The sequence below is a fragment of the Miniopterus schreibersii genome (assembly GCF_964146895.1).
Source record: "Miniopterus schreibersii genome assembly, chromosome: 3".
In the NCBI taxonomy this organism is placed as follows: domain Eukaryota; kingdom Metazoa; phylum Chordata; class Mammalia; order Chiroptera; family Miniopteridae; genus Miniopterus; species Miniopterus schreibersii.
The window spans coordinates 69,550,182-69,574,678 of NC_138103.1; the positions used below are offsets into that span (position 1 = coordinate 69,550,182).

Below are 24,497 nucleotides of genomic sequence, written 5' to 3' on the forward strand. Positions count from 1 at the left end.
GTGGTGGGTGGGCTTGAATAGTAAGAATTCCATCCAGTACTCATAAAGAGGCCACTGGTGCTTCTCATGAAATTTCACACAATTGACTAACAAGTCATTCTGTTTACTATTATGTAAAAACAATTTACTAGGTGGCTTTGCAGACAAGTAAAATTTAGACGAGCAAAGGTCACAGCCAAAATAATAGAGAATGGTTTATGGCCAGTCATGTCTGTGAGTTAGGAATATCCTGTTGGGCACCATCTTCAGCAATGCTCCTCCTGTAGAATTTCACGTGGACAGTTAATTTTCTACTTGGACATACTGCTAGCTTTGGTCTATTCATGAAACAAAGGAGTAAAGACAATTCCTTAGCAGCTCTCACGTAGAAATATGGCCACTTTGATTCATACACACTTACTCTTGGGATAGGAGGAAGGGCAAGTGAATTATGCCTGCCTTAGGGTGATAAAGTGGCTTTCCTCCCAGGCCATGGTTGGTATTGGTACCAAGAATAATATTTTAGACTATCTTCTGTGTGTGAAATCACTTTGTCTTCAGGATATTTCATGTGTGACAGACCCATGGGCACCTAATGTGGATCCACAATCACAATGATGCCTTTTTACACATGACTCCTTCCCTCTGCCTCTGGGCACAGCTCCACGTGCAGTGCAGATGCTATCCTGGAGCTCTTACCTGCATGTTGCTGCCCCACTGGGCCTTCCCTTCCAACAGGGCATCCAGGACAGCCCGGCTGGGCTCCTCGGCAGCGGGGTCATTCCCACTCACCACGTAGTAGGACGACCTCACTCTCTTGAAAAACTCGACATCGACGTTCTTACTATTGCTGTGGTTGGGAATATAGCACAGGTCCAAGTACACAGGGGGCCCTGGAGGCACAGCTGAGGGTTTGGCGGTCTTGGTGGCTCCTGGTCCTTTGGTGAATAAACAGAGAGAGCCAGTCATGGGAATGCGAAGAGACCCCAGGCCCAGTGCGCCTCCCCTGCTCATCCACAAGAAGGTCCGTAGAACATACAAAGGGGGCTCTAGGCGTTTCCCCCTGTCTGGTAGAAGGCATTTAACACTGGCAGCTTGAAAAGATACAGCATTTGCCATCTCACCAGAAGTGAGAATGGAATGGTTTCCCTTTGTGGACAACCCATTAGGAAGTAAGGAGAGTTTCAAGGCCTTCCCAAAAGATGGAACTAGATAATAATAATACCCCTAAGAGCTACTAATGTGCATCTTAATTTGAAAAGTGATCTAAAACAGATTTTAAAAGTCAGAAGGGAACATCTGCATTTGGTAAACCATAGTTAGGCAATGTTAGTAATCCATGTTAGGATCTCATTTGAGAGCAATTTTGCCCACAGCTGAATATCATTCCCTAACATCTGACCTAATAACTGGTTCAGATCTTAACTTCGCATGATTTCCAAGGCCCTCAGCACCTCAACCTCATTCATAAACTGGTGAAAGGTCATTTTCTCTCTTTAACAAAGTGCTCTGAAAAGGGAGACACCCCTCCCGAAAAAGGCTGGATACGAAACTTAGTGAGAGGAGGGTTCAGAAAGACTAAGCTTTCTCTACCGATTAGGACATACCAGGCTGGAGAAAGGGGTATCTGGTCGCCAAAATTCCCAGACTGAATTAGACAAATCCTGGGCAAATTACAAGATTCAGATTAACCCCAAAGTTCCCTGGCATCTTGTTTGGACAGCTGGCTTTCTGATTTGTTCTAGTTAGAAGGTTTAAATTTTTTACAAGATTAATCGAATTAGCATTCTAAGGCAGTGGTTCCTCACCCCGGCTGCATAATCAGAATCACCTAATACTTATCAGTACTTAATGCTTAATACTGATGCCCATGCTCCACGCCCCAGAGTCGGACTTAATGGGGCTGGGGTGGAGGCCTGGGCACCATCTTTTAAAAGGACCCCAGCCCTGGCTGGGGTGGCTCAGTTGTTGGCCACCATCCGATACACTCAGCGGTTGCCAGTCTGATTCCCAGTTGGGGCTTGATCCCCAGTGGGGGCCATACAGGATGCAGCTGATCAATGTTTCACATTGATGTTTCTCTCTCCCGGTTTCCCTTCCTCTCTCTCTAAAAATTAATAAAAATATTTTAAAGAAAGAAATAAAAGAACCCCAGATAATTCTAATGTGCAACTGATTTGAGACCACTGACTGCTAAGTCATTTAAAATACTAGCTGGATTCTATATACTTAATCCTATTTCCTTTCTCCATAGGATGGTTAAAGACTGTCATCCCAGAGTCAAAAACACAAGTGAACTACATCAACTATCCTGTTTTATTTTTAAGGGTTTGGGGAAGTGATGAGAATCAGCCAAACTGATATTTACATAAACTGACTCATTTTATAAATAGATTAACCAGCCATTTTAATTAATCTGAGCTGAAAGCCCTCAAATATCCATGTGTAGGTTTCCCAGAGAACGCTGACTTACAGTAGAAGTTTGTGGGTTACAATTCTTTTAATAATTACAAATGCCTGGAATTTTCCCTTGCACAATAAATCACTACCATCAACGCCAAGCATATGTAACTCATACAGAAGCACAAACTGAGGGAACTGCCAGAAGTTTACCCAGGTTTGTGTTAAAGCAACTTCAAGGTACATTCAAATGAACTCATCCTTATTTTTTACTTTGCCTTTAAATTATTTCTTTAAATGACAAAAATGTTTTAAAAATCAATTGTGTGGGCTAGAGTTACATGTTTGGCAAGTTGGGTAGCAAATTCCAGTTAGTTTGTATCTGTTTGAATGGATTTCATGTTTTCTCCCAAGTACAGGTCAGTTGTCACCTCTTTCTAACCAAGGGGTTAATTATCTGGTGGTTTTCCATTAATTCTCAGCACGAACAAATTTCTTCCACATGCATGTAGAGAAATGAATCTTGAAATTAATCTTCCATGTTGCTTAAAGTAAAATTGAATTTGAGGTTATAAGGTTCATCTACCAGATTTTCCCTTATTTAACGTATTTTTTGCTTTACATGTTTGGGTCAATTTATATTACTTTGTAAACTGTGATCTAAAATCCTGGAATAACTACATAAAGCAAGTAAAAGGTATTAACGCAAATCCCTGTGATTGGTTTGAAGCAACAAAATGAAGTTGGGCACCCTGAGACCTGTTTCATCAAAAACCCAGGTACTGCCCGGCCAGTGCTGCTCAGTGGTTGAGTGTCAACCTATAAACCAGGAGGTCACTGGTTTGATTCCAGGTCAGGGCACATGCCAGGGTTGAGGGCTTGATCCCCAGTGGGGGGCATGCAGGAGGAATCCGATTGGTGATGTTTCTCTCTCATCAATGTTTCTATCCCTCTATCCCTCTCCCTTCCTCTCTCTCTAAAAATCAAGAAAAACGTATTTTGAAAAAAAATCGTTTCAAACTTTATTTAGAAAAAACACAACCCAGGTATTGCTGAGAACCTGATGAATCTGGGAACTGGGACCAAAACAGGAATGACCAGAAGTCAGGGATATTGCTCCTGCCATGTGCAATTTCAATTTGAAGCAGAATTCTGAGTCTCTGTTAGTGAGACTGGGGGGTAAGAGGGCTATAAGAAGAGCCTCAATGCTCTTCTCTCAATTTTTCAGAATACCCACTGGTCAACTGAAATTATGGTATTTGTTGGCCAATAAGAAAATACAGCATTGCCTTTAATGGGGATGTAGCTCCAGCCTAGTGAATTCTTTAAATTAAAAATTTTGTAATTTTTAATTATAAAATGTTATACTTTAAAAATATGTTTTAAATGAAATCTAAATCTTGGGCCAACAGTGGACATTCCAGGGTTGGCTTGGAACTCTGGTTCTCCCTAAGCCTTTGGGGGCTCCTGGACTGTGTCACCTGAGCTTCATTCTGGGGCCAGCGTGGCTGAAGCCATTGCCCAGTCTTCCAAAGGAGCTTAAAACACACCTCCTTGGTTCTGAAGACTTAGAACAAGGCTGCAATTGCTGTGTTATAGAACGAGTAAAGCCAGGAATCTCATTTGGTGAATCCGAGCTGCTCTGGGCCATATGCTGAGCTATCCCCAAGCTTGCAGACAACATTGGGCTGAGATTGATACCTTTTGGCAGAAGAGAACAGTAAAGGGAAGGGAGAGCACCCAGCTGTGCTCTCTCATCTTCCCAATACAAAGTCAAATGGAAAGTCAAAGGCTCCAGTTAAAAGTGGAATAGTTGCAGATGCCAGCACCTACCTGCAGTCGCAGTCTTTACCGATTTGGATGCGGAGGCATTGGCGGCATTCTTGGTCTCCTTGTCTTTCTCTTCCCCACGTGCAGCTTTGACCTCGGGTGTAGTGGTGGGTTTTGTTGCTTTCTCCACAGATTCCTTCTTCTTAGGAGAAGCCACTCTGGACACCTTATCTGAGGATTCTTTCAAGCCCCCTGGTTTTGGTGAAGCAGCAGAGGGCTTGGACTTCCCATCACTCTTTTTGACAGGTGAAGATGACTTGGTCTTTGTACCTGGCTTTTTGGTTTTGGTCTTCTCTTTCAGGTCTTTCTTCAGAGCTTTGCCCAGGTTCTGCTCAATGGCCAAGGCCTCTGGGTCCATCATGGACACATCTGGGTGGCGTGGAGAAGGGCTGCGGTCCTGCATGGGGGCTGGAGGTGGGTCCATGTGTTTGTATGTGACAGTTTTGTCTGTGGGGATGGTTTCTGATTCATCTTCAGAGTCGATATTTGCATCAGCTGTGATGGAGGGACACTCTTCAGTCTCTGGGGGGACATCAGAGTCGGTCTGGGATGGGGCTGACTCACTGACTGAGGTGGGAGGGGTTTCATCACATTGTCGCCCCTGTGGCTTTCCTCCTGGAGGTGGTGGGGCTCCCCCTGATTGGGTGAGGGGCTTCTCAGATTCTTCAGTTGGCTCTTCACTGGCAAACCATTCGAGAGGATTGGGATTAATGAAGGAGGGTGACAGCTCTGTCTTGGGATGCTTGTACTCACAGGAGGACACAAGGCATAAGTCAACATCTTGACGAGCCTCAGAGGGGGACTTCTTTTCTTCGGGGTAGCACTGGTCTGAAGTCTCATAGGAATATGTAGACCCCTGGGGGGTTCTAGTGATTTTCTCTGCAGTCTCACAACAGTATGTGGAAGTATCGGGGGTTCGTGTAGTTTTTGTAGATGTCTCGTAAGTATAACTTTCAGACTCAGGATAACTGGAAATTTTCTCAGTGGTCTCATAAGAGTAGCTGGAATCTCCAAGTGTGTGGCCACCATCTTCAGAGTCATCATAGCCATTGCTGATGTCATCCAGCAGTCTTCTAGACCTCTCAGTCTTTTCGTAGCTATAACCACTCAATTCAGGGGTTCTTGTCGTCTTCTCACTTATCTCATATGAGTACCCACCCTCTTCGGGGGCCCGTGTGGTCTTTTCAGTAATTTCATAGGCATAGCCACCATCTGCAGGAGTCTTGGTGGTTTTCTCAATGGTCTCATAGGAGTAGCCACTGTCACATGGGGATTTAGTGGTTCTCTCTGTCTTCTCATAGTAATAGCCCCCCATATCCGGGCTTTGGGTAGGTTTCTCGTAAGACTCATAGTGGTAACCTTCTTCTGAGGACCTAGTTGTTTTCTCCGGCTTCTGATAGGCATAGCTGAAGTCACCAGGTGTCTTCCCTCCACTGTCCTTCTCCACACCAGATCTGGTCAAGTCTCTATTCAAGGCTAGATGGCGTTGCATCGTATCAAACAGCATCGAGGCACGGAAGCCATAGGGCTCTGCAGATGTTGCTTCCATTGGTGGAGGAGCAGAAGTGTGGCAAGTTTCTATGTTCTCTTTGACTGCGGAGGTAGAATCTGAAAAACTAGGTGAATATAAAGGAGAAGACTCTCTTGGGGTCAGTGGAGAGATATCAGATTTTGGTGACAGTGTCTCTCCTTCCAGATTTCGCACTTTTTCAGAGGTGAGTGAAGCATATAAGGATATATCTCTGGGAGGAACAACATCGGATAGAGTATCTTCTTGGAGAGGAGAGGCTATCTGAGAAGGGGTATGTGCAGAAGAGGTGGATGGGGAGGCCTCAACCTGAGATACTGAGATGAGCTCAGAAAGATCATTATCTTGGGTGTAGGATGGCTCCTCCATTGGTGGTATCTTATGTGATAAACTAGAATCCTGCATCTCAGAAGGACTGTAGTCCACCTCAGTTGGCCCATTTTCAGTTATGTGAAGCACACTCGCACCCATTGTAGGGTGATCTGGAGACTGTCGACTAAAGTCCATAGCAAGGGAGTGCTCAGGGGATTCTTGACCAAATTCAATAGACATTGAGGATTGTTCAGACCTATGATCTTGAACTGGTGTCCTGGATTTGGCTGTTTTAGGGGAGAAGTCTGGTGGAGAAATTGACATTGGTCTTGGGCATTCTTCTTTAGATGGAGACATTTCTGTTTCCTGAAAAGTGGTAGGTGTTTGCACAACAGACACGGAAAGGGAGTCATCTACTTCTGTGGAATGGGGGGAACCAACCTCAGCATGCAAAGAAGGAGACACATCATCTGTTGTTGGCTCTGGAAATGAGCTTGTAGCCACGGAAGCTGTGGAGACTGAGGCCACACCCTCCATATGAGAGTATGTGTCTTCTGCTACACCTTCATCAACAGGAGTGGCTGACTTGTCTGAAACAGTACCTTCAGAAATGGACATCTTAGTGTCTTCTTTAAAAGATCCAAACTGACTGACATCTATTTGTGTAGGAGAAACATCTCCTCCTAACTTTCTTTCATCTAAAGCCAGTCCAGACTGAGAACTCATGGCTTCATGGTCATCAGTTTTCTTTTGTTGACCAAAGTCTTCCTTTATTGGTATAAAGCCTGTGCTTTTCCCTTCCTGTTTGTCTTGGAAAAGACCAGTGGAGGTCATGTCAGAAACTGGACTTACTTGGTCTGGAAAGCCTTGTTTTCCATTCTTTCCTTCAAAGGGGCTTTCAGTATATCTACCAGGACCCTTGTGATCAGCACTCAGAAAACTTTCATACGCAGACTCAGATCCAATTAGGGGAGGGCTCCGTAAAGGAGACAAAACTTTTTCAATAGGAGACTCTGAGTCAGGAACAGGTTCATCCATGGGGCTTATGGAAGCTCTTTCATTATCATCTTTGGCTTCGTTGAATTCAAAGCTCACTGGAACTGCTGATGATTTTTCTATGACTTCTGAGGGGAGATGACTGGATTTCTCCTCAGTGGGAGATTGGTAGTAAGGTGTGTGGCCAGCACTGCCAGTCACAGACTGAGATGGAGACACCACTTCCAGGGTCTTATCTTCAGGACTAGCACAGTGCTCTTCAACTACTTCTTGAGTCACCTCAGGAGACACTGGGACTGCTTCTGTCTTAGCTGACACTTTAATCTCATTGGGTGTCAGAGAAAAGTTCACACTACGTTCACCCAGGGGGGTCTTTTCTATGGGTGATGGTGGAGAGGGACTCAGAGATGGGCTCTTGGATGGGCTAAGTTTTCCATCTGAAACTGCTGAGACAGTGTCTTTGATCTCCAGCATGGCACTGGCTTTCCTGTCTTTCTCTTCAGCACAGTAAGCATCACGTAGAACAGATCTGCTAAATTTGTCTTCCTCCATGGATGAGGGTGGTGAGATGGTGGAGGCTGAAGCATTGTAATCTTTCCCGTCAGTGGCATCTGTTTTTGACCCTTCAGATAACCCATTGAGTGATGTGATAGCAGGTTTGGCGTATTCCTGAGAATACAGTGAAGACTCATATTTGGTGATGTTTACAAATTCTTGAGAAGGGGATTCCGTCTCTTCATTGTTGGTCTCGTCGCTCATTACATCTCGAGGGGTAGACATCTCATCCATGGGGGTGGGCTCACTGGATATCTCAATGGTGGACTGAGTGTAGCCAGAGGTGGCAGTGAATTCCTCAGGCGGGTCTTCCCGATTCTCCTCATCAGAAGCGGTGGCCTCACTTTCCGAGCCTCCGGGTAGAGTCTCATCATGAATTGTGGATGCAGGCTCCCGGGCAGGAGACTGGGGCCCCAGCTGCTTGGCTGAAGTGGAGAGGAATCCGTACTGATCCTCGGCACCGCTGGCCTCCGCAGCCTTGTCAACCACGGCCATCACGTAATCTTCAGCTTCCGCCTTTTCGGGCTCATACGCCTCCCTGGCCTCCTCAGCTCTGTCCCCCTCCTCCTCCTCATCCTCTGAGGGCTCGGCTCCTCTCCCCACCGCCTCATCCATGTCTTCTTCGGCTCGGTCGTCCCCGCTGGCCACAGACCCCCTGTCACGCCTGCCGTGCGCGTCCCCCTCGTCCCCGAGGCCGTGCTTGGAGGCGCCCGCACACACGCCGTCTTCACCATCCTCCTCTGGCTCCTCGGCCTCCTCGGTCTCTGCCTTCTCCTCATAGTCTCCGGTCTCAGAGGACTCTTCAAACCCTGCTCCTTCGTCTTCAAACTTTTCTATGTCGTCCACCCCCTGCTTCTCAACGGGCTCCAGCTCCTCGGGGGTTTGCTCGCACTCGCCCTCCCCCTCGGTGGTGGTGATGCCCTCGTCAGGGGACTCGGCAGGGCCTTTGATGACCTCTGTCTCTTTCTGGATGACATAGGCTTCGACCGGCTCGGTGGCCTTCAGTTTCTCCTCATCGTCAATCAGCTCCAGCTGAGGCTTAATGTCTTTTGCTACATCGACCTCTTCAGCCTTCAGCTCTTCAAAGTCCTTGGTTAGGTCCTCAGGGGATGACATGAGGGACCTCTCAGCTTCTAGTTCTTTGGCGGGGCCAGGGCTGGCTACTGCAGCCGCTGCCGCCACAGCGGCCACCGTGGCCCCGGCGCCGGCCACCGCCGCAGCCTCCGGGGCCTGGCCTTCCTTCCTGAGGACCTTCCCCTTCACCTTCTCCTTCGGCTTCCCGGCAGCAGCAAGGTCCCTCTTGACGGGCTCTTCCTTCTTGGGGACTTTTGGTTTCAACGTGGCTGGTTTTTTGGCTTCAGATAGAGGAGTAGGTGGTTTCTTTGCGTCTTTAGGAAGCTTCTTAATTTCTTTCTTGGGTTCCTTCTCTTCCTTCTTAGCTTCCTTCCTGGCCTCCTTCAGGGGGGTCTCTTTCTTAACCTCTCTCTTGGGCTCCTTCTTCTCTTCTTTCTTGATTTCTCTCTTGACCTCCTTCCTTGCCTCTTCCTTTTTCGGCTTCTCCTCCTTCCTCACGGGTGTCTTGTCTTCCTTTTTAGCCACTTCTTTCTTTGGCTTCTCCTTCTCCTCTTTCTTTTCCTCAGGCTTGGCCTTCATTTCCTTTTTCACCGTCTTCTCCTTGGTGACTTTGGGCTTGACATCCGTGGCTGGTTTCTCAGCCACCTCGGCCCTCACCGGAGGCTGCTCTTCTCTGCTGGGCACGTCCTTTTCGGCCACTGGAGGTTTGGTCTCTGTTTTTACTGCCTTGTCTTTTTTCACTGTTACCTTTTCTTTGCTTTCGACTTTTGGCGGCTTTTCCACATGATTTGCTTTTGTGACCTCGGGGGTTTCTTCCTTAGACTCCTTTCGCACAGACTTGCTGACCAGTGGTTTTGCGGCCGGCTTCAGACTTTCCCGGCTCTCGGCCCTCTGTTTCAGTTTTACTTGTTTCACAGCAGGAGCGGCCACCTGGCCAGTGAGGTCCTTCTGGGTGGCCAGCGGCTGTTTCAGGAAGTCTAAATGTCTGAGCTTTTCCAGTCCTTCCAGAATATTGTATTGGGTGCTGTTTCCGGGAAACAGGACTCGGATGATTTTCTCTGCAGGGTTTGCCGGATGCCATACGATCAGAGATGAGACTGAGGTTAAGTAGGAAATTGGGATATCTATTTCCTGACCATTAGGCAGGATAAATTCAGCCTTGTCTTTGTTGGTGCCAGTCCACTGCTGCATAAAATACTGCATTTCCTTGCTGCTCTTGACTGGGTTAAGCACATACATCTCAAGTTTACCTACTCCCATTTTTTGGAAAAGAATGACAGGGTCGATGGTATTGCCTACGCTTCTGAACAGAGGTTCTGGTTTCATGGACAATTTGTTTAGGTACTGGAGAGTGAAGCAAGCTTCCTCTATGCTCCTCTTCATCTTGATGTTTGGCTCTGGGTTTTTCAGATTTTCTGGAACATTGAGAAATACAACTCCTAAATCAGGGGAGATGAGGTTTTTCATCCAGTCACTATTGGTGGTGGAGCCCTGGGACTGTTCTTCCTCGAGCTCTGCGATTTTCCGCTGCAGCATGCTGTTTATGCCGGGCAAGTTGTCGTCCCCAATGTGGGTGAGCAGGATGGAGTCCACTCGGTCCAGGTGTCGGATGAGCTTCCAGAAGCAGGATTTTCTTTCTGACCCTCCATTGATGAGCATATTGAATCCGTTCACTGCAAACAAGGCAGAATCGCCCCTGCCTCCTGGAAAAATGTAGCAACAGGGCTTGGAGAGCTTTAGAAATCCGCCCGATGTGGGAGGTTCCAGGATATCAAAGGGAGATGGGACTTCCACTGATTCTGAGAGGTACTCGGTAAACTCGGACAGTCCTTCCATTTCTGGCAATATAGAAGCTGAGTTGAGTTTAATATTGATGAAGTCTTGGAGATTGTGTCTGTCAAGATTGGAGTTCTTCCAGTCCCCTTCTTCGGGACAGAAGAGGGTTAAACTAGCTTTGTTGGCAGGATGGGTGGTACTCAGTAATTCACCAATCTGGGATTTAAAAAATAATAACAAACAGAGAAAGAAAAGGTTTAAGTGAATGTCATCACTGATCCATCATCTCCATCTATCACTAGGTATTAGAGGGGCACTGGATGCACAAAGGGCTGACTTTAGAATTGCTGGTTGTTTAAAAATTCTGAAATATTTCCTCAATGGCAGATGAATAGCCTCTGTCCTAACTGCCCTAGGTACTTGCCATGCAAAAACACCCTTTAAAAAATATTAAACTATCAAAGGGAAAGGCTATGTGAGTCACTTCACCACTGATATAAACTGTTTTCTTTTATTGCACTGGGCTTGGCAAAAAGGCCTGATTGAAACATTGAAGGAATTTGGTTTTGGTTCACTTATTGTTGTCTACTTTTAGAATTTGGTAGGTGCAAAAGAAAAAAGATTGATGTGGTTCCCCCCCCCCCCCCCGGGAGACAAGGATGCTATGGATTGCTGGTTATCGCTAAAAATTATTGCTTCTGGCATCAGTTCACTATTTAAAACATGAGTGGTTCATCCAGCAAATTCTCTACAATTATATATACTTTTATTGAAGCCATGATGATTAAAGAAACTGGGTAATTGTACAAGCAAGCGCCTCACTTTATCGCCCATTTACTCAGGTTTGAATTCAAGGTGAGACACTGTACTCTCTAGCAACTCCTTTTTCAGGGCAGGCTGGGTGTGAGTGGCTAAGATCAAATGTGGCTCAAATAAGGCAAAGGGATTAAGAAGTATAAATTGGTAGTTACAAAATAGTCACAGGGATGTAAATAAAGTACAGCATAGGGACTATAGTCAATAATATTATAATAACTATGTATGGTGCCAGGTGGGTACTGGAAATACCGGAGTGGAACACTTTGTAAAGTATATGATTGTCTAACCACTATGCTGTACACCTGCAACTAATATAAAATAATATTGACTGTAAACTGTAATTAAAATAATAGTTGAGCATAAACCAGAAAAAAATTTGGCTTAAACATTTTTCAATACATTGTTTAGTACTTCCCAAAGGACAGGAGTGCAGGAGAGCAAATCGTGACCAAAACAGAGATTGTGGTTCAATGCAAATGCTATTCTTGTCTCACTCCATATTATGGCCATTATGTTTCATGGTCTTAGCTTAGTAAATAGTATGGGAGAATCACGCCATAAACTCCTGTCTTCTTTTGGTTGCAGCAAAGCTCATAAATCAGCCCAGAGATTCAAGTAAAAAGAGCTCTTTGTCCTTCATGGTAAATGATGAAAGGGCAAAGCAGAGATTTCATGTGGTCCAGGCACCCCCGAGCCAGCAGGTCTGAACTCTTACCTTCTAGTTTTAGGGTGAGCTCCTCTGTCTCATACAACCTTCTGGATACCAACATCATTTGAGGCTACTAGTGCATGTGCATGAGGGTAATTTATTGAATTTTCCTACCTAAGATTGAATAGCAAAATAACAAGTCTTTGATTTTGCTATTTCCTCTGACTCGACAATCTCCTACAAAAGAGATTAGAATCAACTATTCTGGAAGCTAAGAAAACTGAAAAAGTGAATGGTAACCATCCCTGGGCATTATTCAAATTATTTTCTGACCAAAGCAAACACGAACACTAAATATGGCTTCTTGTCCAATAATTAGCACAGACCTTCATCACCACCACTACAGCACAATTATTAGTGTCTCTATCCTAATTTTCACACAGAGCACATGCAAACTATTCATGTTTTATAATACATTTTGGAGGAGAAATCTAGGCTAACTCAACTGCTGGCTCTTTAATAGTAAAATTTTAAATTTTAGTCTATTTTAATTTTTGAAATTTCACCCTGAGGGCATGGCAGCGAAGGGTTTGATGCTGCTGTGTGAAAGAGGTATCCAATCAATAGCTCTTTTTATGTGACATATGAAGTCACCAAGTTCAAGGAAAGGTAAAAGGACTGGAGGAATACCTCCCCTCTTTCTATCTTTTCACCTCTATCCAGAGAGTTCCCTTGAAATGCAGGAAATGATCCCAAAAGAAAACAAGGCTGCAGAGAATTCTGAGGAAGTCAAGGGTAACGTAAAACGGCAAAGAGGCTGGTGAATGGAAAACTATGATTTATGGGGAAAACAGGAAAAAAAGTCAGCATTGCTGAACAGGTTTCTTTTCAAGGAGGGAAAGCCTGGTCCCCCCGGAGAAGCAGTGCTTCCCGTGCAGGATGAGATAAGAATGCAGAGGCTGAGGCTAGAGAGAGCCCTTCAAGGAGGGATGAATGGAACAGAAGGAGGAACAACTACTACGGCCTTGGAGCTATGCAGAGGAAATGAACTCCCTGCTTCCCCACGAGCCTGGCTCCAGGCCTCTGCTCCAACACCCCCCCAGAGACTAAGCACCTCAAGGGCAAAGGCTGGGTCTTACAGGTGTCCAGCCCACAGTGGCACTCAATCAACATCCATTCAATGGATGAGTGGGAGCAATAAGGAGGATCCAGCAAGCGAGCGCTGGCAAGGAAACTTGGGACTAGATCTTAGACTGGGGAAACTGAGGCTTCTTCTAAGAGGTTAGAAATCATCATCGTAGTGCATGGTAGCTATTATAGCCCAGTATACTAAAAGTTCCTGAGTAGGAGGAAGCACATCTCCTATAATCTGTGTCATAGTTACCTTTGTTTCCCCAACAAATCATCAGGCTCAATAGATGTTTGTTGAACTGCACTGACCTTGATTAATTCAGTTATGTGCTGTCCCTGGAGTGGACACCTGAGAAGTAACATGAGCCTGCTCATACTTCTAAGCACACAGATTGCTCCCCTCCCCTTGTTCTTACAATGATGGATGAGAGAGGTGACTGGAAGAAATACAGCTCGGGGCAAAGATAGTCTCTTTTGTCGATTTCTATTTCTAATTAAATGCAGGCATACTGGAAGAGGAAGGAAGATAGAGGAAATAAATGACTTTAGTGCAGATAATATTAATGAAATATGATTTGAATTTCTAAGCCATGGCCTACTAACTACATTTCCTTTTTTGATTAGGTTACTTGCTTGGCTAATGAGGAAATACAGTGGACTGCGTATCTCTGGGTTTTAGCAAGACATTTAACAGGGTCTCTGAACAGTGTGATAGCAAAATGAGGTGGGTTTGTACCAAGTCATATATACAGAGCTGTTTCGTGTCAACCTGGGAAGAGGTCTATGGTGGGCTGCCTCAGGGCTCATTTATGTCCTGTTGAATATTGACCTGGATAAAAATGAAGACATGATTATCAAATCTGTGATGGCATAAAAATGAGAGGCATAGCAAAATGTGCAATGGCAAGAATTAAGGCATCTACCAAAGCTCTGGACAGTGGGATGACAATGGCTAAGTCAACTCTAACAATTTGGTATTCTAAACAGATAAATGTGAGGTCCAACAAGCCAGCTGGGTAAAGTGCAATATTTGGAGATGTGGCTTAACAATAACATCCATAGAAGACTCAGGGATTTTATTTGACACTCAAATGGATTATAAAGCTAAAGAAGCTTAAACTTCAAGGCCCCCCTCACTGGCGGGTGCGCCTCCCAAAGCCCTGTACTTAATTTTGTATTAATAATTTTGTTTTCTTTTTCTTAAAGGGAGCCCCCAAGTTATGTAAATTATAGAGCTCCTCAAAGCCTGCATCCTCTCCCCAGTGATATTTAATTGTGATGGTAATAGTCAAAAGTTACATTAAGACCTATTTAATAGAAGACTGTACTGAAAACTAGAGAAGTCATCATCTCTCACCGTCCTCACCTGGTCAATGACCCCTGGAGTATGGTGTCCAGTGTGAGTCATGGCATTTTAGAGAAACTAGACCATAAACAAGCAAACAAATTGAAACAAGTCTCCTTGCTGGCTCCTTCTCCTTGGCCTTAACCTCGAAATGCTAGACCTGGGCCCTTTTCTAATACATTACTCTTTCGAGACCACTTCATCTATTTTCTCATATGCTGATGGCTTCCAAATTAACATATCCAGCCCAATTCTTAGTTCCCTGAGCTCTGGACTCATATATCCAACTAACGTCTGATAGCACCAAAGCAAGACCAAGAGTGAACTCTTGAATTTTCCCCATACCCATTCCATCTCCCCTTCCTACCAATGAAATAAGTTTGAAGAACTGTGACCAGGGAATAGGGAATGTAAGAAACCTTTAATGTCTTGGTTTATGAAGAACAGTGGGTGGAACTGAAAATTATTAATCTGGAAGAAAACCTTGGCAGTGTTAGTGAAGGGTGTCTAAGACATTGTCAGGTGGGATAGGGGTCACAGTTCTTCCTTGAAGATACAATGAGACAAATAAGGAAAAACTTCCTAAAAGAGAGACTAAAAAATGTTCCCAGGAGATGGTGATTTCACCATCTTTGGATTTCAGGGAGGGATGGGTTAGCCAGATAACTGTTTTAACTCTAAATTCTATTTGGCAGTTGACCTCCAGTGACTAAGACTCCCAAAACCTGAAGGTCAATGTGCACAGATAATTCTATTTTAAATCCCTCTTTTTTAAAGCTATTTTCATCCAAAAATATATCATTTTTTTGGTTTTCCAAAACTATGTTTCTGATTTCTCTGGAGTGATAAGTATGTATCAAGGACTGGATAAAAGGAACAAAACTGGACCTTTAAGGTCCCTTTGTTATGGAGTCATTCTGTACTTAAACCCTTTTTCCAGTGCAACTACAGGCAATCACAGCTCTAAAAGGCTGGTAACCATTGGTCTTCCCCAGTGATTCTGAACCCACTTTAGCTATGGCAGCCTTACTTCAAAGTCCACAATGCCAAAGGGATAAAGGCTGAGTTGCTCTGGCTGTGGCAAGAAGAGTGAATTCTACCCAGTGTTCTCCCTTTCTCTTGCCTTCCCCCAGCACCCCTGCCACCACTGTTCTGGTCTATTTGGGAGAACTCCAGAGATCCTTTCCCACGACTGTTGAACGTTCCTTTCTCCAAAACATTTGGGTGGGGTTATGGGGCAGGCAGAGGAGACTATGACAGAGTCTCTGGCCTAAATGACACCTGGCTGAGCATAATGAAGGTGTATGCTCTTCAGAACTCGCCCCAGTGATTATAGACCCTGGGGAATTTGCCCTTCCACAGAACTCACATCCTTCAGCTAAGGCTGGTTCTTTTTGTTCAGTAGTTAGGGGTAAATTCTGGTATGTGCACAGTCTGTTGTGCTAAAATTCTACTTCTGGGGGCTAATAAAAAACAACTTAAGCAGCAATTTCATAAGACTATGCCTCATTTAAAGAGAGGGGTATTATCTGGGGTCTAGGTGGATGAATTGTGATACCTCCTTATTTAAAATTTGGGCAACGACAAACCCTTTTTCTTGCATTCGTCCTTTGTTCAGTTTTATTGCCCAAAAAAAGGAGAGACGTGGGATAGAAACCAGCCACCAGAAACTAACTGCAGAACAGCACAGGAATGCAGGGAGGCGCCCGTGCATATAAATGAGCTGAGGGTAGAGCCTACCAGCAGGCCAGTTAACCACCCACCCATGATATTAGGCCATCGGGCAATTTCCAGGCCTCTACAGCTCTCTCCCTTCCCTGGGGCAAGGTGCTGATAGTGTGTGGGACCTCTGAGCTACCAGACAAATGTCCAACTTCCCCCAGGCACAACATGCACCTGGGGATAAAATCTTGCAAAAGATTCTGACTTTAAAGTGGTCACGCACCAATTTCGGGGTGGCAGGTAGAGGGCGAATTATAGTTCTAGATTGAGAATTTCAATGCCAGTGGACAAAGGTTTACTTGACCTTTACAGTATGTGGGTGCAATGGATATGAGATGGAGGAAGACATACCTTAGAGGAAGACAGATCACAGGCTCTGGAGAAAGACAGGGCCCTGTGGCCCATTCTCTCTGTGAGGAGCCAGGACTATCTGCCTCTGGACCCAGATGACAACACTAAGTAAACTGTTCCTTTTCAGTTTTTTATCTACTCTCTCCCAGTGGGTGGGGAGTAAAACATGGTTATGTCATCGGACCAGTCTTTTTATAGGAGCCTCCAGGTGAGCCAAATAAAGCTGGGCAGTTTATTTACAGCTCTTGCCAGTGATGAGAAGAACACAGAGACCTCTCTGTGAGGCGCAGCCTCAGGAAAATTAAATGCAGAAAGACAGATGGCCCCTCACAACACCCAAGAGACCAAGAGGCCGCCACCACAGGAAGTTCTCAGGAAGATGGTTTTAAATAGAGGTGGTAACTCCTCCTGTCAACACACCCCTCAACCCTCCATGTGGAAATCTGCTATCAGCTACAGGCAGGCCCCAACCTGCTATGGTGACAGCCCTGAACTGTTTCCGTAACTACTATAAGCAAATAAACAAAAGGGAAGAGGCACATTCTTTTAGAGAAGTTGCCCAGCCAGGATAAATTCTCAAGCAGAAATAACCAAATTAAAATCTTCACTCTGATTTTCCCAAATGCCACTACTGTCATATAGTTTTCAGTACTTCACATATGTCATCCTTGAATACGCGACATTCATCAGAAATATTAATGATCCAGCTTCAGTCCAGCTTCTTCAACCCTCTTTTTCTTGGGGCATGAATGTGAACCATGAACATGCCCATTTTCCTACTCGTATCCCCTTCTCGAGCCCTCTCATTTTGGGGCCGTTCAAACAGCCCAAGTTCAAACATCGGGACCAGGCATTAAAAGTAAGAGAAATCAAACATAATTAGATGAGGAAAAGTAAGTTCAAGTACTGAAAGAGATCAGGGCAGTTAAATCCTACCAAGAGTCCCAGAGATTTTTGGAATATTCTTCAGAAAACAGGAAGCCTGGGTTTTCTTTTGGGCTCATTTCAAGTGTTTCCATCATTCTTTACCATCTGTAAAATGTTGACTGTTCCAACCCCCCTCCATCTGTATCTTGGGCCATTAAGAATGCTTCCAATTAATTATAGATGAGTGCTCTAAATTCTTTTGGTGATGAGCCATAGAGTTATAGTATGTTGGATCACGGTTTTGCTTATTTCAAAGGAGGTGTGACATCCCCTCCCCTTCTTATTGTATTTCCCTGGAGTGCTTTCAAAGAGCAGCCTGAGGCTACAACAGCAACAAAGCGACTGTAAAGCTTACATACTCCCAGACAGAAGCCCACCTCTTGATCAGTGAAAATCTCTATGAAGTTCTGGAAGGAGAAAGAGCCGGACTGGAGAATGAGCTCTCCGGTATTTTCGAAACACTGCCCGGTCAGCACAAGCAGCTTGTGTCGGGCAGCATCGGTGATCATTAAGCGCACCTGAAACAAAGCACAGGGAATAGGACAGGAGTCACAGCAGCTCTGTCATCCCCCTTCAGGACAGGGCCAGCCCTGGGGATGTTTCAAGTTTATTACCAATAAAAGTAATTCATTCCCTGGTCATTCACTTCCCCCGGGGGAGTGGACAGAGCCAATGACTGTGGTCATCAGATCGTCCATGAACATGATTTTCCAAGTTTGGCTACCACCAAGACAGAAGCGGTGGTTGACTTTCTCCCCCTAGTTTCGTTTTCTTTTTCAAAGCAGCCTCCGTAGCTGGTGATCATTTGTTCCACAGCTGTGTCTGCTAGCAGCATGTGGTCTGAGACTTGTGAATATCTCACAGGCTGAGTCACAAGAACAGCCCAGGTCTCCCAACTGCCGCCTCAGGAAAGAGGTTTCCAAGTAGGGTCCCAAGTCAGCCCCTCCCATCCCTTTCCTTCCCCTTCCTTCCAAGCCACACACCAAACACACAGCTCAAATGCAGCCTGCAATGGGACCAGCCAGATACCTAACCTTGAACAGAAACAAAAGGCTGCCCCTGAATGGGAACCTTTTCAATGGAATTGAACTTAAAGTGGCTGAACGGCAGCCTGTCCTTCAGCAGAAACACTGCTCTAAGCACCAAGGTAATCATTCTATCCCCAGTCCGCTCAGGGAGGGACACAAAAGTAAGCAGGCCCCACCGCCCCCAACAAACCCACAGTCTAATCAAGAAAACACATATACTGGAGTAATTATTCCAGCAACTCAACAAAGAAAACGGTAAATGAAGATACATCAGCCCCTCTGGCCTGGGTCACCAGAGACTCTCGGCTTCAGTCAAGTTGTTGTACAGTGGGCTCTCAAATACTTTACTCTCCCTGGCAAAAATTTCATAGGATGGAAAGAGTAATACTATTAATCAGAATAGCCAACATTTATACTTCAGTTGTTATGTGCCATGCTGTGTTCTAAGTCCTTCATATTTCAAAGCACCACATTAAATATGAAAATTAAATGTAAGCACTGTATAATCGTCATTTCACAGAGGTAGCAATGGAGACAGAGACCGTTAATACCTGCCCAAGGTCACCAGTGAAGAGTGGGAGAGCCCAGGCAGTGTGGCACCAGAGGCCATGCTCCCGACCGCTATGCCCTCCTGCCTTTCCACAGCGCTAAGGGAGGGCATGGGCAGGATGGACCTGAAGGGGCTTGCCTCTGAGATGCCTTGTCTGGGTCTTGGGTGTCCCAGCCTGAGGGCTTGCCATCTACTCCCCCTGCTACATCCTAGCAGAATCCATCCCAGCAGCACGTCCTCTATGTACACCCAAGATTTCTACCCACTAGCCTCGAGGAAATATTCCAGTTCCAGAATATTCTTCCACTTCGTCCTCATTGGGAAGGGCAGTCTGGGGCGGTGCGGATACGGAGAACCAGCACTGACTGGACCCACACCCTGAGCCAAGAGCTTTTCTCTCCCCTGTCCCTCTGCTGCCTGCTGCCCCAGTCACTCTGATCAGCTGGGTCCCCTCCTCTGTGTGAGGCCCCCCTGAGATGCCACGGAGCCGGATGCCCACCTCAGTGCTGACTGCTTCGTCTGAAGGGTTGATCAGGACCACCGTTTCTAACACGTCACTTCGGTGATGAAGGATCTTTTGTCCTGCAGGCACAAAAACACAGACAAAAGAGGAGACCTTTAGCTTTTCCGGATTAAAACCGCCCGCCTGCTTCTGGGGCGGCTGGACGGTTTCTGCTACTGAGGAGGCACAGGCACAGGCTTCTCCACGTCAGCTTGGGAAACACAACAGTCGGTGTTACTAAACACAAGTGTACAGGTCCCAGCAGGCTCCTCCAGGACCTGGGTCCCTGTGGTCTGGGGCTCCTCGCGCTCTCATCACCCCCTAACTTGCATGGTTGATCTCCAGGCTGCCTGTGGGTTACTGTCGGTTTTCATCTGAGACAGGGGGGGATGCCAGGAAAACTCAACGGGGCTCTTGACATTTCCTTTCTCATGGTAATTGGGGATGTTTCTCCGTATCAGCCTTTCTTCTGGTGAGAACGGTGCTGAGATTAATTAGGAGCTTTATTGTGAAATGAATGACATCCAGAAACCCCAGCTCACAATTAGCCCAACAGCCAGAATGGCTGTCTGAGGCAGGCTTACAGTCTGCTGGGGTAGTCATTAATTAATTCACTTGCTCATAGAAAAGTGGAGAAGCTGTGAGCAAATGAAAAGTGGAGAACAGCTCTCCTGCTGGACAAGGAGGCCAAACTGTCCCCTAAATACACGCAAAGTTGAGGGGGAACAACAAAGCCAGGTGTTGTGGGAAGGAAGAAGCCTGTCAAAGGAGGGATGAAATTCTGCTGTGTTTTTGGCTCCACATCCCTAACTTCCCCTATCACAAAGGTTTTAGGAACATCCTGTGGCTGACCGAACCTCCGGTCCATGTGGACTGAGGTCGATGAGTGACCTGCAAAGGCTCCCTATCCTTGGGCAATGAGAGGAAAGTGATCAGCGTGGGGATAGATGCTCTGCCAATCAAGGAGGGACAAAGAAGACAGGTGAGAGGGAGACACAGAGTTGGGAGGGGAGACAAGAACATGTGTGCGGACTGGAAGTACAATGAAGGTGAGATAATGGGAGGAAATGCAAAAGAATCTGAGGCAGACACCAAAGGAGAGAAACACAAGAGAGAATGACCAAAAAGCAACTGTTCTTCCAAAAGCTAAAAACAGAATTACTATATGACCTAACTATTCCACTCCTAGGTGGACTAAAAGTGGGGATTTGAATACACATTTGTATGCCAATGTTCACTGCAGCATGATTCACAATAGCCAAAAGGTGGAAGAACCCAAAAGTCCATCTATGGATGAAACAAAATATCGTGGACCCATGCAATAGAATATTATTCAGCCATGAAAAGGAATGAAGTTCTGATACATACAACACCATGGGTGAACCCTTAAAATATTATGCTAAGTGAAATAAGCCAGACACAGAGGGACAAATACTGCGTAATTCCACTTACATGTAATATCTAGAATAGGCAAATTCATAGAGTCAAGAGAGCAAATTAGAAGTTACCAGAGACTGGGAGAGAGGGAATGGACAGTTACTGCTTAATGGGTACAGAGTTTCTGTTTGGGGTATTGAGAAAATTATGGCAACAGAGGTGTTGGTTACACAACATTGTGAATGTAATTAATGCCACTAAACTGTACATTTAAAAATAGTTAAAATGGCAAAATTTATGTTCTCTTTATATTTTACCAGAACTTAAAAAATTAATAATGTAGTATACCAAAACCTATTGAATAGTACACTTTAGATGGGTGAATTGTATGGTATGCAAATTGTAATCTCAATAAAGAGGTTTAAGAAAAGCAGCCCAGGATACACAGCTTAGGACTTTTCTCCTTCGTATCATCAGGGACCAGAACTCCTATGGAAACAGCAGCATGTTGAGATTCCACCACTGCATCACCAAGCCCGTTCCTTCACTGGCTTACCTTTCCTAACAGTAATTCTTACCAGTAGACCCCACATTAGACTTGGGAGGTGCCCAAACTAAACAATACTGGTGCAGGGCACTGTTCTAAGCACCGCACATGTAATAATTCATTTAATCCCCAGCAGAGCTCAACGACAGGTACCGTGTCCCCTTTTACTATGAGGACAATGAGGTCTACCGAAGACAGTGAACCAGACGATCACACAACTAGTACGTGGTCAAGCCAGGACTTGAACAAGGCACGGGCATTTAATGCCGAGGGAGAGCTAGGGGGAAATCCAGAGGACTGAAATCAGAAATGTGCTCAAAGAAGCAAGAAACCAGAAAGCTTCAGGAAAATATTAGCAAAAAGGAAAAGGGAAAGCAAAGGTGGCAGAAGACCCCCATAAACGAGGGTAAGTTTAAGAGAAGGGGTGTGATCCTTTATTCCCAATGCCTGAAAACAACCCCAAAACAACGTCGCACAATTGGAACGGGACTGAGGCTCGAGAAAAATAATTCAACCCAGACACAGGCAAGAACGTTCGTCTGCGAACGCCAGAGTCTGTCATTTGCTGGACGTGGCTTTTTGGATCGGCTGTGTCTGCTTTTGACAAGCATATGCGTCTAAAGCTCAAGCAAAAGAACATCCAATTGAACAAGCAAATGATAAAACGACAGCCAGCAAAACACAGAGCCGTCCCCTTTCTAAACCCTACCATCAGTGGTCCCCGGGAGACAAAGACTTCAGGGGCTTCAAAGGCTCTACGTTGAGACAAAATTAAACGAAAGGAGAAGTGAAAGGTCATCTCCTTGACCGAAAGTTTGGCCTGTTTTCAGGCAGCAAAAAGCACAGTATGACTGTAGTAACTACTACACTCCGTAGGAACCCACAAAAGCAGACTGGCTCCTTCCCCAAGACATGGCAAAGGAATCAGAGCCCCCTTCTTTCCTAAGTGATGGCCAAGCTGCCCCAGCCCTGCTAACTGCATCCTCCCAGATGCGCACCAAGCGACAGCGCAGCCGGCCGGAGCCTCGCCTCGCCTCGGCCCACCCAGGGGGCCCTTCCCCGACACTCCCTGGCTGAGGCTTCTTACCATCCACAAGAAGTTCCCTTCCTCGGTGGCTTCACCACTTACAAACAAAACAAATGCCATGTGACAGCGGCCGGTGACCTCTCCTCCTCCACGTCGGTTTTCAGACCTGTTCGCTCAGGAATTCAACTGAGGATGTTCTTCCTGCCCATCTTTGGAAACACTGACACAGACGTGCACCAAGATGCCATGGCTGCGCCTTCAACAAAAGCCTTTTTATAGGATTGGATTTGAATGAAGGAGGGGATTTAAAGAGAGAGAGAGAGACAAGCTTCAAGCTCTTGTCACAGCCAGACTGCTGGCCAGATGCTTCTCCGGACGATGTAATCGGGGGCCGGGCCTTCCTGGCATCCGGCAACCCTGGGCCTGCCTGAGGGGCTGGAGCGCCGTGCCCCCATCCCCGCGTCCCGTGGGATGCCAGCTCTTCTGGCAGCAGGCTGCTCTGGGCTCTGGCTGCCTGGACGCTTACAAAGTTGCATATTTGGGGAATGTTTCACACTGGGAAACGGGCCAGGCATTCTGAAGGAGAGGCCGCCACCCTCGCCTGCAAAGGTCCCATTCAGTCTCTTCAGAGAATAAGTTCCCAGGAAAGAAAGACAAGCGGGTTGCAGCCGCTCTCTCCACGATAGATTGCATTCTCCAGAGGCAGCTCACAGGGGACCGTTACCATTAGGCAGCCGATGAATAGGTAACGCTGCTCGGCCTGGCTGAGGGAGGCAAAAGCAGGGGGTTGGGATGGAATGATTGTCAGCACTGCTTTGATAAGACACTCTTTGAGGGCTCCCCACAAACCCAGTGACATTGTGAAGGCTCCATCCCAGGGAGGCAGTGGGGGGAGGGCTGTTATGTGACACAGAAAAAGGGGTCTGCTCTACCTTAGAAACAACAGAGGATGGTCTGGGACCCCCTGAGGCAGCAGGGTCCTTGCAGACAATGAGACTTTTGTCTGTATACTTGCAAAGGCCAAGCTTGAAAAGCAAACAAGCCGGTATTTTTCAGTTATTGTTGGGACTCTTTTCCTTTTTGAACGTTGAATCCATGTCTTTTAAGGTTGGGCCATTCTCGTGGTTTATGTTTTACTATATTCAAGTGACTTTGAAATCTCTTGAAACAAAATGTTGTTTCCTAGGTATATAATTTGTAGGATGGTTATGGGGTCTCTCCACAGAGTTTAATACTCTTCTAAGCTCCCTCCCCCCCCTCCCTCTCCTTCCCTCTCCCTCCCCCTCCTGGTTTTTGAAGACACTGACCACAGCTGAATTCAGACACCGAGTGCTGAGGCACAGCCACAGCCAGACCTCCATAAACTTGGAAGCTTCTCTTACACACAGCTGACCCTTCTCTCCCACACGCATCGGCCCAGCACACAGTGACTGCGGGGGCTGTAATGTGTCTGCTGGGGCCAGAGCAACACCCAAAACTGTCAGCCCTGTTAGGCAGCTGCTACAGCTGCAGCAGCACTAAAAAAGGGGGAAACCCTTGATGATGAAAATAATAATTAGCAATGCTAAAGCCTTGTCAGTTGTCTTCAAGTGAATGATAACTCTGTATGTTTTAAAGATAAATATTTAATTATAACACCCTTTTCCTAAAAAAGAAACACATTGCAACATAATCCAGAAATAGAAATTGAAGAGGAAAGAAAGCCTTCGATACATCTTCAGTATGGAAGGGAGGAGATAAGGGGGTTCCTGAGTCACTGATATGGATGGAGTGGTGACCAGAACAGGGTCAGGGCCGGGGCTTCAGAAGAAGGGCCCTCGGGCCCACCTATCTCTGCCCCTGACTCCACCAGCACCCACCGTTGCCCGTCTTCACCCACCAACTCCTCTGGTCCCTGGCCCAGGTGAAACCACAGTGGATTCTTTTTGGAAAAGGCATTTGACATTGTGACTCAGCATTAGAAAAACTTACAATGTGAAGAAGCAGAAATCTTAGGGTTAAAGAAGTTTCTAGAGTTAGGGAAATGTGTGGGGTGAAGGACTGGGATTATTTAGCTAAAAGTAAGGGTTGGT

The 24,497-nt window shown here is 45.9% G+C and overlaps 1 protein-coding gene across 2 annotated transcripts in view; it reads right to left on the reverse strand.

Annotated features, from left to right (window-relative positions):
* MAP1B (microtubule associated protein 1B) overlaps window positions 1-24,497 on the reverse strand; it is a 90,820-nt gene that overhangs the window by 4,871 nt on the left and 61,452 nt on the right. For both annotated transcript variants that reach the window (XR_013998364.1, XM_081131120.1), the window contains exons 3-6: window positions 19,472-19,554; window positions 17,772-17,912; window positions 4,213-10,666; window positions 679-917 (exon numbers count right to left, since the gene is read on the reverse strand). Coding sequence is in view for 1 of the 2 variants with exons in the window: in XM_081131120.1 (XP_080987246.1) it covers window positions 679-917; window positions 4,213-10,666; window positions 17,772-17,912; window positions 19,472-19,554 (6,917 nt within the window). In the remaining variant the exon portion in view is untranslated. The remainder of the gene's footprint in view (window positions 1-678; window positions 918-4,212; window positions 10,667-17,771; window positions 17,913-19,471; window positions 19,555-24,497) is intronic.